At 44.7% G+C, this 17,304-nt stretch overlaps 1 protein-coding gene across 2 annotated transcripts in view; it reads left to right on the top strand.

The window, feature by feature from the left end:
• The window catches only part of ASAP3 (ArfGAP with SH3 domain, ankyrin repeat and PH domain 3), a 65,665-nt gene that overhangs the window by 16,065 nt on the left and 32,296 nt on the right, over positions 1 to 17,304 (top strand). For both annotated transcript variants that reach the window (XM_031962622.1, XM_031962623.1), the window contains exons 2-4: positions 12,791 to 12,863; positions 13,026 to 13,171; positions 14,676 to 14,750. In XM_031962622.1, the coding sequence (XP_031818482.1) occupies positions 12,791 to 12,863; positions 13,026 to 13,171; positions 14,676 to 14,750 (294 nt within the window). The remainder of the gene's footprint in view (positions 1 to 12,790; positions 12,864 to 13,025; positions 13,172 to 14,675; positions 14,751 to 17,304) is intronic.

The following is a 17,304-nucleotide window of genomic DNA, read 5'->3' on the forward strand; positions in this document are numbered from 1 at the left end:
AGGCAAGTGTCAGAAGAATGTTGTTTCTAAGATCCCTTCTGGTTCTAGACTTTATGGTCTAATGAATATGAAAGAGAGAGTTCTTCACTGTTACTAAGAAAACTTTCCCCATTTCTGAAGTATGTTATATTTACAAGGTACTTTCCATAGCAAGAGCCCTGGGAGAGAAGAAGTGCGAATGTTATCTCCATTTTACAGACAGGGGAAATGACCATCTAGAGGAGAATTTTGACTTGCCCGAACTCACCCAACTTGCAAATACGAAAGCCGAGGCTCAGCACTAGCTTTTTAAACTTCCACTTCCTCACTGTTGCTGAGCTCGGGAGAGCATCTTGATTTATTTCAATCCAACGACCATTTGCTGATGGTCTTTCCGAGCCTGGAACATTAATACAACACATTTAATAAATGAGTGTTGACTGACTCACAAAGCCAGCCATTGGGTGCTAGGGATATGAAGACAAAATAGTTCCCAGCCTCAAGGAGCTCCCCTGCTGGGGGTTGAAGGATAGAGAGAATAATTTGTGCGTGTATAGAAAATAGATCCAGAATAAATACAGGGTGTCCCAAAAGTCTTTCTTGACTAGCTTCAAAAGTGCACTAAGACTTTTGGGACACCCTACAAAAAGTGAGAAATGACCAGTGATAGAGAGAGTGAAGTGTTCTTTCTATTCTGGAACACTCAGCTAGGACTGGTGTAACAAGCTCTTCTGTTATTCAGCTGTGGCTGACTCCTCATGATCCCATATGGGGTTTTCTTGGCAAAAATACTGGGATGGTTTGCCATTTTTTTCTCCAACTCATTTTACAGATGAAGAAACTGAGGCAGAGTTAAGTCACTTGCCCAGGGTCACACAACTAATTAGTGTCTGAGACCTGATTTGAACTCAGGAAGAAGATGAGTCTTCCTGACTCCAACTCTTCTCCATTGGCACCACTTAGCCGCCCCTGGGTCGTGGTAAATAGAAATAGTTTGTGTTTGCCCGGCCATGGTCCCCCAAACTGTGAGGGGCCAGTCTTTCTGGTTTTACAGAAGAAGAGATTAAGGCTCAGGCAGGAGCTGTTTGACTAGGACTGCCCTAATAGGGCCCTTACCACTGTACAGGCTGGGTCGTATTAAAGCTCACATGGGAAATTAACTAGTATTATTTCCTGTGGTCCTGCAACTGCCTGGGGAGCTGGGGCTATTATTATCCCCATTTCGGGAAAGAGGGGTCACAGGCAAGCTAAGTCACAGAGTGGCACGTGAGCCTGGTGAGGGAGACCTGCACCCTCTCCCCTAAGCCATCTTTAGGGCCTTGCCCCTGCCCTGTCTTGCGGGGTGGAGAGGGGGCCTTGGGCCCCTCTGGGTCCTTCCCTCTTCCCCCATGTAAAAAAAACCTTTCTCCCTTTTTTTTCCTTTTTTTTTTTTCTTCCCCGCTTTGTGCGTTCCTTTTCTTTTTCCTTGTTTCTGTTCCTTTTTCATTTTTTCTTGCTTGCTTTTTCTTCCCTGTTCTTTGCCGTTTGTTTTAATTCCCCCTTTTCCTTTGCGTTTTTCTTTTCCCCCCCTCTTTCTTTTTTTGTTGGGTTTCTTTCTGTTCCTTTTCCCGTTTCCTTCCTTTCTCTTTGCGTTCTCTCTTTTCCTTTTTATACCATTTGGGTTCCCCACCCCACCAGACCCGTGTGGGTGCATCTTAGTCCTGTCCCACCCCTAAATCCATTCCTTGCCCGTGCGGAGCCAAGGGCTCACTAAGTCTCTCCTGAGGGGGGAGCCCCAGGGCTGGCTCAGCAACCCGTCCCTCCCGATTTGAGGAGCATCTGGGGGCCCTGGGGTTCGGGGGGAAGGGGTTTGCAATTAACCGGCCCGGGGTCCCTGTTTTTGGATTGGATCCTGTGGAAGCTGAGGCAGGGGCGGCACAAACTTTTGGGGAGAGGTCCCAGGCCCCGACAAGGGTCCTCTCTCGGCTGTGGAGGGGGGCCCACCTGCTGGTAAGGGGTTCCTCGTCCGGGGAGGGTTTTAAACCTCGGGGGGCGGTTCCTTAGGCCCCGGTCCCCCAGGCAGGGTCCCCCCCCTTTGAGGGGCCAAAGGGTGGGGGGATAAAAGCCTTGGAAGGGAAACCCACCCCTCCCGGGCCCGGGAAATCCGGAGCCCCTGCCCTTTTTCCCCGAGAAGGGCCTCCCCTTCCGCCCCGCCCTAAAGAATCTAGTCAGGGAAATCCTGGGTGTGTGAACAGAAGCAAACCTCTCTAGACCTCAGTTTTACCATCTATAAAATGGGGACAATGGTAGTCACACTGCTTAACGAGCAAGGCTGTTGTCCTCAAAATGCTATAGAGACCCTAGGAATGTGTTTGGTTCCTCTTATGGCTACACATTTTATCCCCTGCCCTCACACCAGATGTTTCTCTCCCCCACCCCTTTCAACCCCAAGCCCAGGACCTTACACACACACAGTGGGGGCTTAACAGATGTTCATTAAGTTTGAGTTTATCATACCATCACAGGATTTAGAGCTTGAACGGACCTCTTGTTCAAATTTCTCATTTTTCAGATCAGGAAACTAAGGCCCAGTGGGGATTTTGAGCCCCCATCGTTTATGAGATTTAAAAAAATATATCTTATTTTATTTAAGATTTTTTTTCTTTTTGACAAGGCAGTTGGAGTTAAATGACTTGCTCAAGATCACACAGTTATGAAGATTAAGTATCTGAGACTGGATTTGAACCCAGGTCATCCTGTCTCCAGAGCCAGTACTCTGTCCACTGGAACATCTAGCCACTCCATGTTAATTTTTTTTATTAAAGTTTTTTTTTTTATTTCCAAAACATATACATAGATAGTTTTCAACATTCACCTAAAACCCCCCTTCCCCCCACTACCTCCCTAGGGCAAGTTTAATTATTTAAACATGGGTAATTAAATTTTTTTTCATCAAGATTTACTTTTAATATATAGAATGGCTGCTTGGAAAAGGATAATGCAATGGATAGAGTACCAAAAAACCTTAGGTTGGGAGAGGCCTGAGTTCAAATGTGGCCTCAGGCACTTACTGGCAGTGTTACTCTGGACAAGTCAGTTACTTCTGCCTCACTTTCCCTTCTGTAAAATGGGGATAATAGTAGCATCTCCCTCCCAAGATGTTGTGAGGAACAAATGAGATGAAATTTGAGCCTTTAGTACAGTGCCTGGTACATAGTAAGTGCTACATAAATACTAGCTATTATTATTAAAGGAGAGGAAAAGGGATATAAGGGGGAAAATAGGTAATGGAAAAACAAAAGGGATCACCAAAAATGGATTTTATTATTATTAATTTTTTTTTTTGGCAAGGCAATCAGGGTTAAGTGACTTGCCCAAAGTCACACAGCTAGTAAGTATAGAGCGTCTGAAGCTGGATTTAAAATCAGTTGATTCCGGGGTCAGTGCTCTATTCACTGGACTACCTACTGCTCTTTAAAAATTGATTTTAAAAAACACTCAGTGATCATAGAATTTGGAGCTGGAGTCCGAGGAGACCTCTGGGGCTGTCTAGTCTGATCCCCTCACTTTACAAATAAGGAAAATGACTAAGTGTCGGGGGCTGTGTGAGATGGGGGGAAGTTAAATGGCGCCTTTGACATTGACACTCTGACGCCGGGCAGCGTTCTTTCTGCCCATGCCTTGCTGTGTTCCTGTACGTCCCCACCCAGACCCCTTCGTTTTAAAATCAGGAAACCGAGGCCAAAACTTCCCAGATATCAGCACTGGGAAAATCCCCACCTGGAGACTTTGGTCTCCTACTGTCCTTCTACCAGTATCTGTAAACATGTCTTTTGAAAAATCCCCTTGAAATTCCTGTCCCCCTTTCTTTCCTCTGCTGTTTTCCAAGGCTAGCCTGGGTTCCCCGGGGAGGGCCAACGGAGGCTGGCCACGTGGCTCCCAACTCTGGACTCTCTCTTGAAATGTGAGTGGGGTTGGGGGTCGGGAGCCTGGCTTCAGGACTCAGGCCATACACTCTGATTGCTGCAGTTCCTGGCAAGGCAGAGAGCTGGGAGCCACAGGAAGCTGCAGCCAGGATACTGGGTGGGGTCCTGGCGAGGAGAGAATGCAGTCTTCTTAGTCCAGAGGGGCGGGCGGCCTTTGGACGGGAAGGGGGGGCTGTGCGGGAAGGGTTCTGAGTTTTCCCCAAAACCAAGGGGCCCTGCGTGCTCTGCCTCGCTCAGGGGGGAAGGGGAGGTGTATCCAAAAGGAAACTATTTGGCAGTTCCTGAAGATTTCTGCTGTCTTTGCTATTTTTTGCCATTCTGCAGTTAAGATTTTTATGAGTTCTGTTAAAGACTTGATATGACTAGGGAGATATCTGGGCCCAGAGGATGCCTTAGATGGTAGGGTGTCAGGGGGAGGGCCCTTAGAACCCAGGATGTCAGAGTTGGGAGGGTTCTTAGAAGCCAGGATGTTAGAGCCAGGGGGGCCCTTAGAACCCAGGATGTCAGAGCTGGGAGGCCCTTAGAACACAAATCAGAGCTAGAGAGCCCTGAGTGAGGAACTGGTTTTTGACTCTGAGAAAAGATATAAAAATGCTACTTCAGAATCCTTGATTAGTTTAAAAAGGAATAAAACCCTACCACTTAATTTAGCATCTCTGTTGCTTCCTTAGAAGGGAGTCTATAGTTTCCCATCCTGAGTCAGCTGAGGCCTTCTCCTTGCCCACTCACTGCCCCTGGGAAGCCCCCCCTCACATCCCTTTCACTATAATCCCTTCTCTTCTCTGTTTCTTCTTTTTCATCTCCAGTAGTTATTTTACTTTTCCAAATTCATGCAAAGATCATTTTCAACATTCACCTTTGCAAAACTTTGTGTTCCAGATTTTTCTCTCTTGTCCTGCCTCCCCAAGACAGCAAGCAGTCTGATATTCCTTGCTCAGTTCCTTCCTCCTTTGCCTGCTGTAGCCCCCCAAAGAGAACTGTTTAGTCGGATGCTGGACCCCAGAGTCCAGCCCTTCCCTTCATTCTTCCCCCTTGCTCCCCCCACCCACCCAGGAGAAGAGGCAACTCTGGCCAAGAGCGGCCCTCCTCCCATGTGGGTGGAAGGGGCACTTTGGAGTCTGAGCAGGGAAGGTTGGGTTTGGAAGGATTGCTCCGGAGCCATCATCGTTCTCGCTTTTCTCCTGAGGGGGAATGAGCAGATGATGGGCAGGACTTGGCTGGGTTTGGCAAAGGCTGCCAAGTCATTAGGGTGGAAGATTGTACCTTCTCCGCTCCCCATCTTCTCCCTGCCTTGGCCACCCACAGAGGAGCTGCAGAACTGCTCCCCTTACCCTGGGCCAGGGAGGGTGGGTGGGCTGAGAAGAAGAAAAATACCAGAAATGAATCAAACATTTCAAGCTTACACTGCTTTTCCAGAGGGAAAATCGGGTCTGGATCTAGACTTCATTGGTACAGAGAGCTCTCATAGAGAAAAACTTTCTCTATCAGTCTGGTCAGCAAATGATGATGATGATGATGATGATGATGATGATGGTAAGCATTTATATAACTGTCTTACAGACACTGGACAAATATGCCATTTTTATCCTCACAATAACCTCACGAGATAAGTGATATTATTATCCTCATTTGACAGTTGAGGAAATCGAGGCAGACAGTTTAAGTGACTTGCCCAAGATCCCACAGCTAAAATATCTAAGCTAATAAGGTCTGAGATCAAATTGGAATTATTCCTCTGCCAGTCCTCTGCCCGCTTCACCTCCAAGTGCTCAATTGTGTTAAAAAGTGGCCCGAGGCTCAGAGCTTGGTAAGTCACTTTTCCACAGTCACAGCCAGGCTGTGTCAGAATTTGAAAAAGCTACTCTCTGACTCAGTACTCTGGGCTTCCTTATTATATATGAGAAGAGAAAAGATACCTCCCTCCCTTCTTTGGAGAAGTGGGGGACTATGGGTATGGAACAGGGCATCTTTTGTCAAAATTAGTTGATGTGTTAGTTTTTCTGGTTACTTTTTTGCTTTTTAAAAATTGTTACAAGGAATATCTCACTGGGCTGAGGAAGAGAGAGGGATATGTTTGTAAATGAAGTTAACGTAAAAATAAAATACATTGATTAAAAAAAACGTTTTTAAAGAGAATTATTTCAGTATTAAATAGATTATTGGGTTGGAAGGACCAGTCTATCTGTGCCATGTAGGGAAAACCTGAAAGTTGACTTTCCCTGCCCCTGACTAGCTTGTCCAGCTTCTGTCTAGGATCCATTTTCTTCTCTGTAAAGGAATAAGTTTTTAAGGCCTTCCCACTAGCAATTCAAATGTAGATAACACCTGACGATTTATAAAGCCCTTTCTCTGAACCAGTCCTGTGAGATAACTCATGAAAATATTGTGATTCTCATGTGGCTCCCCTGGGCTCAACGTGAATGGCCCAAGGTCACAGAGTAAGGGATCCAAATTGGTATTAGAACCTGGGACTCCTGACTTAGAGGGAATCTTGTGAAGGTATTAAAAGGCCTATTGCGATACTGATTCTACATCCATTGAGGACTCCTTTCACACAGTGTTCCGAGGTTCTTTATATTTCTCAACATATTTTTCCTAACTAACATTCTAATGTTATTCCTGATTCTGGAATTCTAAGGACCTTTCGCAGCTCTGACATTCTCTCTCCTAAAGGCCCTCGCTGCTCTGATATTCCATGTTCTAAGAACCCTCTCAGCTGTGACACTCTGTGTTCTAAGGACCTTTTCTTGTTCTGACATTCCCTGACCTTGTGCTCTCAGAACCTTCCCAATTCTGATATTCCATGTTCTAAAGGTCCTGCCAGCTCTGATATCCTGGATTCTAAGGACTCTCCCAGCTCTGAACTCCTGGGTTCTAAGGGCCCTCCCAGGTCTGACATCCTGTGCTCTAAGGGGTTCCCCTCCAGGTTCATGGGGTTGTCATGAGGCTCCTGTAAGTATTTTGCAGAATTGATATACTATACAAATTTCAGTTGTATTGTTAGCCAAGAATAAACTGCTCATCTATGTTGTTTTCTGAAATTCTACCATTTGTTCCTTGAAATATGCAGTGACATAGTAGTACAACTATGTTTAGAGTCATAAAACCTAACTTTGAGGTGCTGGGGTGCCCCTTATTAGCTGTGTGATCTTAGGAAAGCTAGCATACTGCTCAACCTCAGTTTTCGAAATATAAAAAGGTAGTGCCGGTATTACTGTTCCTATTTGTAAGGTTGTTGTAAGGGAAAGTACTTTATGAACCGTAAAATTTGCTATCAAATGTAAGCTATTTACTGTTATGCTTGAGTTAAGACCTTGGCTCTTCAGGTCTTTTCTTAAAAAAAAAAATGCAGCTGCCCCCTGATAGGGATTATAAAATCTGGAGCTAGAAGGAATCTTCCAGGTTATCTAGTAGGAACCCATTTTACAGATGAGAAAATCAAGACTCAGCAAGATTAAGTGATTCTGTCAACCTTGCATAGATTAGAATTTAATCCAGATCCTCTGACTCAAATTAACTGTAGTAGGTCATTTAAAAAAAATTCTCTTATTGCCTTTCCCTTGGGGAAGCCTAAAAGGGCACAGAGTGCATGAGTATTTTGATGACAGAAGCTCCCCTCAACTCTAGCACCTAGGGCCTTCCCAAATCTTGGCATCCATTCATAATCATAAAATCATATGATTTAGAACTAGATTATAATCTCTTCCATATTTACAGGTGGGGAAACTGAGGCCCAGAGTTATTTGCCTCTTTTTTAAAACCCCTAGGGCTTAGCACAATGCTTTGCTCTTCATACATGTTCATTGTGTTGTATTGTACGGTGGTTTAAGTGGTTTGCTAAGGTCTCCTGGGTATTAAGGGGCAGAGTCTCTGGAGACGCTAGCCCAGCTTGACCAACTCCCAATTCTGTGTTCTTCCCACTAGAGCAAGTCATTCGCTTCTCTGATTGTTGCCTCTCTGAGGGCTGCCCATGAGTCTGGAGTCACGAGGCAGCTGGAAGATGCCCAGGGACTCTCTCCTGCAAGGCTGCGGGGTGGGCAGGGGTGGGAGCCAGGGCAGCAGAGGCAGTGCCAAGGCAGGAATGCAGCCCAGGGCCTCCCAGAGCAAGGCTGCCCCCAAGGGCCCTGCTTGGCAAAGCTCGGACCCCCCACCCCTCTGAGAAGAGCAGCCAGCGTGGCCATGTGCTCCTGCTTCCCTTGGGGAGTTAGGACAGGTGGGGAGTGGGGACAGCCTGACCCACACGTCCTTCACTTCCACTCTCCTATTTGTAGACTCTGGGCAGAGCAGCCCTCTTGGGGAGCACACTTGTCAATGAGGGCCCCGCCTCCTTTTCCTGGCAGCCTTCCAAGAAGTGGCCCCAGGTCTCTGCTAGGGGGCTCTGCCACGAGTCAATGTGGGACTCTGAATTAGTCCTTTCCCTGTCCAACCTTAGTCTACTTTAGCTGAGTGCTTTCTTGGGGCCTTGCCTAGATTTTCAGTTTCTCTAACTTACTTTATTTTAACATTTTGTTCTAAGGGCCCTCCCAGCTCTGACATCCTGTGTTCTAAGGGCCCTCCCAGCTCTGCCATCCTGGGCTCTAAGGGCCCTCCCAGCTCTGACATCCTGGGTTCTAAGGGCCCTCCCAGCTCTGACATACAGCATTCGAAGGGCCTTCCCTGTTATAACATTCTTTGTCTAAAGGCCTTCCCTAGTCTGACATTCTCTCTTCTAAGATCCCTTCCTACCCTAATGGCCTATGTTCTAAGACTCTCCCAGTTCTTACAGTTTCTATTCTAAAGACCTTTACAGCTCTAACACTCTCTTTTCTTCATTTTTTTTAATTTACTTTTCAATAATAACTTTTTATTTTCAAAATACTTTCAAGGATAGTTTTCAACATGTACCCTTGCCAAAAAAAAAAAAAATCAAATTTTTTCTTCCTTCCTTCCTCCCACACCCTCTCCTAAACAACAAATAATACAATATATGTTAAGCATGTGCAGTTCTTCTGAACATATTTCCACATTTGCTCTGAATAAGAAAAATCAGAGCAAAAAGGGAAAAAATGAGAAAGAACAAACAAACCACCACAAAAAGAGTGAAAATACTATGTTGTGATCCACATTCAGTCCCATAAGCCTCTCTCTGGATGCAGATGGCTCTTTCCATCACAAGTCTATCGGAATTGGCCTGAATCGCCTTATTCTAACACTCTCTTTTCTAAGAATGTTCCCAGTTTTTATATTAGAGGAGAAGATGTAGTATTAGTCAATCGATATTTATTAAATAGCTACCATGTAGCACGCACTACTACATACAAATGCAAAAATAGCAATAGTCTTGTCCTAAAGGAGTTTCCAATCTAATGGGAGAGTATACATGTTTGAAACAAGAAATACAAACTATCTACAAGACACATTCAATTGTTTGGAGGAGAGCCAACATTTGTAGAGAGAGGGATCAATAAACTCTTCAGGTAGGAGTTGGTGCTTGAGCTGAGTCAGGCAGAAAACCAGAGGTATGGAAAAGTACTGACTCTGAAGTCAAAGGATCTGGATTCAGATGCCATCTCTGAAACTAGCTGTGTGATCTTACACAAATTATTTAATTTTATTGGGCTTCAGTTGCCTCTTCTATCAAATGTGGGTCTTGAACTTTGGTTTCTTCCAGATTTAGATCCTTCATCCTACAAACCTTCATTTTCTTTTTTAAAATATATTTTTAGGGGGCAGCTAAGTGGCACAGTGAATAGAGCACTAACCCTGAATTCAGGAGGACCTGAGTTTAAATCTGGTCTCAGACGCTTAATACTTCCTAGCTGTGTGACCCTGGGCAAGTCACTTAACCCCAATTGCCTCAACAAAAAAAAATGTTTTTTAAATACACACACACACACACACACACACACACACACACACACACTTATTTATTTATTTATTAGGGCTAGCTAGATGGTGTAGTGGATACAGCACCAGAGCTAGAGTAAGGAGGACCTTGATTCAAATCTAGCCTCAGACACTTAACAAAATAGCTATGTGATCTTGGACAAATCATTTAACACCAAATGCCTCACAAAACATATGTGTGTGTATATATATATATCTACATATGTGTGTATGCATATATATGTATATATTTCATTATTTCCTAATTACATGTAAATAAATTTTTAACTATTAATATTTAGAATTCCATATTCTCTCTCCTTGATATCCTTTGATAAAGCATGCAATAGGATATTGATTATACATGTAAAGTCATGCTAAACATATTTCCACATTATCTCTCTTGAAAAAGAAAACACACACATACAAAATTCCAAGAAAAAGTAAACAAAAATTTAAAAATTATTCTTCAATATGCATTCAGGCTTTATCCATTCTTGCTCTGGAGGTGGAGAGGATTTTTCACCATGGGTCCTTCGCAATTGTCTTGGATCATTGTCTTGATCAGAATGGCCAAGTCTTTCATAGTTGAATATTCTTAAAATATCACTGTTACTGTGTACATTTGAACCTTTATTTTCTGAGAAGTCTCTTCCAGCTCTGACATTTTATGATTATATCTTTTTTATTATTATTATAGCTTTTTATTTACAAAACATATGCATGGGTAATTTTTCAACATTGACCCTTGCAAAACCTTCTGTTTCAACTTCTCCGCTCCTTCCCACCACCCCCTCCCCTAGATGGGCAGGCAGTCTTATACATGTTAAATATATTAAAGTATATGTTAAATCCAATGTATGTATACATATTTATACAGTTATCTTGCTATACAAGAAAAACAGATCTAGAAAGAAAGAAAAAAAATCTGAGAAGGAAAACAAAATGCAAGCAAACAATAACAGAAGGAGTGGAAATGCTATGTTGTGGTCCACACTCTTTTCCCATAATTCTCTCTCTGGGTGTAGATGGTTCTCTTCATTACTAAACAATTAGAACTGGTTTGAATTATGATTCTATCTGAGACTGGCTTATTCTAAAGTACAACCATAAAAGAGCTTTGCACACATCTCCAAACCCCATGGTAGGACTGATGTTATCTGGATAGAGTTTCCAGCTATAAAGAGGGACTTCTCATTCTTTCACCTTATGGAGATCCCTTTTCTGATCTCCTTCCAAGTCACCATCTCGTCGTCTGACATCCATTCTAGATGAATTGAGCTCTAAATCTCTGCTCTGTGTGTATCCTGTGTGGACACACACACAGATGGTTGGAAAGGAGGGATCTTCACTATGTAATCAAATCACTGACATGGATAACTTGCCCCAACCCAGACTTCCAGGAATGTCTGACTTTTGTCATTTTGCTGCATTTATATATATCCAGATTTGATGGGGATCATAAGCATATGCACCTAGAGCTACCTCAGAGTCCAGCTTGGCTGTCTCCTTCATTTTAGTGATGAGGAAACTGAGGGAGGGGAGTGAAGTTACCAACCCAAAGTTAAGGAAGTTAGTAATCACATACATCCTAGATCCGGAGGAAGGAAGATGTGGCCTCAGGTGGAAATGAGAACCTGGTGAACTAGTAAATGTTTATTAAATGGGTCTCTAGAACAAAGAATATACTCATGAGATGCTTTTAAATGTAATCTGCATTATTAACATTTTCTTCATCATTAAGTATAATCAATGAAATAATATTAATCAAACTCTGATGGTAATGATTGTCATTTCTGAGGTGAAAATGTTCATGCTGAAAATTTAACAATTGACTCTCAAACTGGTTCCAGCATAGCCTTGAGTGGAGGGTCTGCATTCTCTTATGTGGAAATATTATAGTCTAATATTGCTTGATTTAAATAGTTTGTGTGGGTGTTTTTGACTGTAAGCTGCTTAAAAACAGGGATTTTAGTCTCATCATTGCAGTGACAAGTACAGAGCTCTTCATACAGTAGACACTTAATATGTTCTTTTTGTATTGTTCTGTACTGGATGGAAAAGGTTTAGGAGGACCATAATAAACTGCCTAGAAACATAGTGAGCCCCATCACTGGGGAACTTCAAGTAGAAACTATATAACCACTTGTGGGCTATTTGTCTCATGTAAAATGTATCTTTTCTAGTGACAAGAACAGAACTCTTCATACACTAGGCACTTAATATGTGCTTTTTGCATTGTTCTATACTGGATGGAAAGATTTGTCATCTCCATGGGCTCAGGAAGAGTGTAGTAAACTGCCTAGAAACAAAACAAGCCCCCATCACTAGTGGGCTTCAAGTAGAAACAATAAAACCACTTGTGGGCTATTTAGTCTCATGTAAAATGTATCTTTTCTAGTGACAAGTACAGAGCTCTTCGTACAGTAGGCAGTATTAAGTGCTTTTTGTATTGTTCTGTATTGGAGGGGAAAGGTTCAGGAAGACCATAGCAAACTGCCTAGAATCATAATGAGCCCCCATCACCAGTGGACTTTAAGTAGAAACTATATAACTACTTCTGGGCTGTTTAGTCTCATCTAAAATGTAGCTTTTCTAGTGACAAGTACAGAGCTCTTCATACAGTAGACACTATTAAGCGCTTTTTGTATTGTTCTGTACTGGAAGGAAAAGGTTTAGGAGAACCACAGTAAACTGCCCAGAAACATAGTGAGCCCCATCACCAGTGGTCTTCAAGTAGGGAACTGCATGGCCACTTGTGGGCTATGTTGTGAAGAGGATTTCTTTTAAGTTACAGTTTCCTGAGTTTCTCCTGGGTCAGATCCTGTGATTCTGTGAGGGTGGGGGAAGGGTTCTTGTTTCCTGGATGAGAAGGTCTGTGGTCCCTGTGTGACCTTGTCAGGGGACCTGGGCCCTAGTTCAGAAAGAAAGGCCCCCTGCCTTGTTGGTCTCTTGCAGAACATCCTTTCTTTGTTTCCTAGGCCCTTGAAGGGGACCAGGCCATCCTGCAGCGAATTAAGAAATCAGTCCGGACGATTCATAGCTCCGGCCTTGGTGAGTGAAGGGGCAGCTTCAGTAGCTGCATTGGTGGTAGTGGGGGAAGCAGGGACATCCGGCAGCCCCCGTGCCCCTTGCCAGCCTCCAGCCTGCAGCTAACTCAGTAGACCTTCTCTCCCTGGCCCATTTGACGGCTAACCCACCGACTTCCCTCCCCAGCCCACGTGGAGAACGAGGAACAGTACAGTGAGGCCCTGGAGACCTTCGGTAACAGCCACCTCTCCCAGAACAACCACGAGCTGTCCACAGGCTTCCTGAACCTGGCTGTGTTCACTCGGGAAGTGGCTGCTCTCTTCAAGAATCTGGTAAGGGCAGAGAAGGTGGACTGGCCTGTTGTCCTATTCATTTCTTCCCTCAGGAGGACCTCAGGGTCTAGTTGAGCTGGAGGATAGAGAGCTTCAATGTGGGCCGTGGATATGGTGCTGGGCTTGAGTTCAGATCCTTCCTCATGTGCTTACTAACTGAGCACAACACAAGATCATTGGTTTAAAGTTGACTGGCTGCTTTACAGAGAAGGAAACTGAGCTCAGACCACTTCTATGTCCCTGCACAAGTCCCTTATCTCCATAATATGACCTAGGGCTAGTAAGTATTTCAGAAGACATTTGAACCCAAGACTTCCTCTCATTTTTCTCATCTGTACCTGGGTTGTTGTGAAGGCTCAAGAGGAATAATAATATAAAAAGTGTTTTGCAAACCTCAAAGTACCATATAAAAATTCTAGCCATTATTGTTATTGGAGGAAGCCTCTAAGGGAGGGGAAAATCTCTGGAACAGCACGTAGCAGAGCAGGATTAGAACCTCATTCCCCCATGAGGTTTATAAAGTCCTTTTTAAACCGTGCCTTCGTGAGAGATGTAGTGAAAGTCTCATGACAATTGAGGAAGTTGAGACCTCGAGAGAGGAAATGTTCCAACCACAGCCACGAATCTGGGAAGTGTCAGCAGCAAGATTAGAACGTGGTCTTCCTTTTCTTCACATGGGACATTACCAATGACATGAAGATTCAGGGCTTGGTTGTATGGGCTGGGAAGAAATAGGGAGAGTAGGGAGGCTGAAGGTGTCCTGGGGAGGCTGGAGAGGAGTTGGAAGACAGGTTGGAAGGAGGGCATCCAGCCTGGGGAGCCACATGTGCTAAAATGAGAGGTCTGGAGGGGAGGCATCTTGGTGGGGCAGAAAGGGACCTTCTTGCCCAGAGACTCAGCTCCAAGCTTACCTCTGTTGCGTTGGGAAGACGTGATCTGAAAAAACCATGTTCCCTCTCTGGGCCTCGACTTTTTCATCTATAAAATGGGGGGTTGGATGGGACAGTTTAACTTGATTCAGTTTATTCAGCAAGTTTTTGTGACTGATGCACCATGCTAAGTGCTAGAAATACAAAGACAAAAATGAAATAATGCTTGCCCTCAAGAAGCTTACAATTTAGCAAGTGAGATGATATATAAATATTAGTATATACAAAGTAAATCTAAGGTAAACAGCTGGGTAGATTATTATTGAGGAGGAGGAAGGGGAGGATCCCTTGCCTGGATGGATGAAGGTGGAAGCCAGGGAGTTCCCAACAGGCTCCATTCTGCCTCAGCAGAATGGAAGCAGAGGCCAATAGCCTGCCTCAACAGCTAACCCTACTTTTGTATTAGATTTGTGATGGGACCCCGGCCTCTGAATCCTGGCTCTAACACTTACTAGGTACATGACAATGTAAAAGTTCCATCACCCCCTCCAAACCTCAGTTTCTTCTTCTATTAAATGGACTAATACTTCTGGATTTATAATCATATATGGTTTCTCCTTCTCTGTTTCTTCCAGGTGCAGAACCTGAATAATATTGTCTCTTTCCCCCTGGACAGCTTGCTGAAGGGGCAGCTGAGGGATGGTCGACAGGTGAGTTTTGGGGAGAAATAAAGAGATACATGACTCTTTGCAGCTAGTTGGACTCTCTAGGTCCAGTGAAAAATAACTTTTAGAGGATCTCTTTCTCCACTTGGACTGAGAAGAAAAGGCCAGGAGGGAATGGTCACAGAGGGCTGCCCTGGCACAGAGAAAGCAGAAAGTGACAGGGATTGGGGGCAAGTGTGGGGGGTGACAGAAAGAAGACTGTGACATGGAGTCTGACCCTGCTCTGCCTCTAATCAGCTGGGCAAGTTTGGGCAAGCCATTTGTCATATCTGAGCCTCTGTTTTATTATTTTTTTAATGGAGAAGTTAGATTAGATGGTCTTTAAGGACCCTCCTAGCTCAGACCTCCTATGTTCTAAGGGTCCTCCTAGCTCTGACATCCTGGGTCCTAAGTTTCCTCCCAACTCTGACATTCTGAGTTCTAAGAGCCCTCCTAGCTCTGATGTTCTATGTTCTAAGGGCCCTCCCAGCTCTGACATACCGGGTTCTAAGGACCCTCCCAGCTCTGACCTCCTGGGTTCTAAGGGCCCTCCCAGCTCTGACATTCCATGTTCTAAGGACTCTCCCAGCTCTGACCTCCTGGGGTCTAAGAGCCCTCCCAGCTCTGATGTTCTATATTCTAAGGGCCCTCCCACCTCTGACCTCCTGGGTTCTAAGGGCCCTCCCAGCTCTGACATTCTGGGTTCTAAGGGCCCTCCCAGCTCTGACATCCTGGGTTCTAAGGGCCCTTCCACTTCTTCCCCAGCTCTGAAATTCTGCATTCTAAGGTCTTCCTACTCATTGCAAGATTGTATCAAACATATATTCTAATATCAATAGAAAGAAAGAAGGAAAAAATTGGAGGCAAGAGTGAGATCTGGATGCTGTGGGAAGAGCTTTCCCAGTCCCACCACCCCTTGAACAGCCAGATGGCTGCTAAAGTTACCCCATCAGGACTCAACTGAAAGGGAGGACAGACTCTGAGGGTGGAGACTCAATTGTGCTCCAAGGACTCTAGGGAGAAAGCTGCCTGGCAAAGGGTTCTGCTGACAGCTCTAGAGCTGTGCTGTGTTTACCTCCCTAAGGGCTTACTCCAGCTCTGAGTCTGTCTTTTCCCAGTCAGAGGTAACAGCCCAAACCAGACAGGCAGCTTTCTTTGAAGAAGGTGGGGTTGGGGATGAGGGAGAGTTGGGGGTGGGGAGGGCCTCCCTTTTGGGATCCTGGCAGTGCCAAGGAGTGGACTCAGCATCTGGGAAAGATCTCAGACCCTCATCAGAGACTGAAGTAGCCCCAGTGGACTTGACAGTTATTTAGACTCCAAGACCTTTCTGATCATGTAGTCAAGGGAATTGTGAGACAGATCTCTGGCTTTAGAGTTAAATGCTCTGGGTTAAAATCTTCCCTTTATTACTTATACCCTGTTTTGCTTTGAGAGAATGGGACAAGATAGTCAGTCTTTCTCTTGCAGTTTTAAATCTTTGACTTTATGATCCACCCCACTCATTTTATAGAAGAAGAAGCAAACTCTTTGAGAAGTTAAGTTCATCCCAAAGGCCTTGGGATTCAAGGCCAGGCTCTCTCTTAGAGCTGGATAGAGACCCTGGGGCCTCTCCCCCCTCACTCCACTCCCACTTAATGTCTCAGCTTCTGCATCCATAAGTCAAGTAGTTTGGTCTGACCATTGGGTCACAGCTGGATGAAAAGGCCTGGGGTTTTGAAAGGGATGGAATCATGAAAACTGGACCTGCTTGATCTGGAATCAGAAAGCTTTGGGTTCTAGTAAAGATGGATCAGTTAGGTTAACCACCTAACTCTCTGGGGCTCAGTTTCCTTATTCTGTAAAGTGATGAGCATACACTTAGACAATCTCTAAAATCCCTTCTTGATCCCACAGTACAGATCCTCCCCAGCTCCAGGTGTACTGAGGCTTACCTGGCCCCATTACAAGAGGTGCTAATGTGTCTAAAAACCACTCCCCTTTTACCTCTAGGGATGAGCTGACACTGTAGTGGGTTTTGCAGTTTACAGAGCCTTTCTCTTTCCAGGGACCCATGAGGTCAAGCAGGGCAAGCACTCTGGTCCTACATGAGGTCAGCACCTGTGACCTTCTGGGTCTTGGTTTCCTCATCTGTAAAGGAGGGGTTTAGATTACCTGATCTCTCAGTCCATTTCTAGTCCTAAAATCTATGATCCTGTGATAATTATTTTCCTTGTACAGAGAGGAAACTGAGACCCAGGGAAGAAAAGCAATTCCTTTCAGGTCACAGGGCCTAACAAGCCTGAATCTCAAGCCACTCAGACTCAGGCAGCCTCTCCTTCCACCTTCCCCATGCCCAGGGGCTGGGGAGGACAGAACCGGGGTGTCCACAGGGACAGGAACCTCACCCAGGGCAGTAATCAGGCACCTGTTATATTTGTATATGGCAGAGGGCTCTGAGGCCCTGTCCTCCTCATTCACTGAGCTCTGCCCTTTCCAAGTTTAAATGCTCACCCTGGAATTTAACAATCTGCTCCTATAAGCTGGTTTGAACTGGTTCTACCATGTTGCTGGTCATGGGTAC

Source organism: Sarcophilus harrisii, chromosome 3 (genome assembly GCF_902635505.1).
Source record: "Sarcophilus harrisii chromosome 3, mSarHar1.11, whole genome shotgun sequence".
In the NCBI taxonomy this organism is placed as follows: domain Eukaryota; kingdom Metazoa; phylum Chordata; class Mammalia; order Dasyuromorphia; family Dasyuridae; genus Sarcophilus; species Sarcophilus harrisii.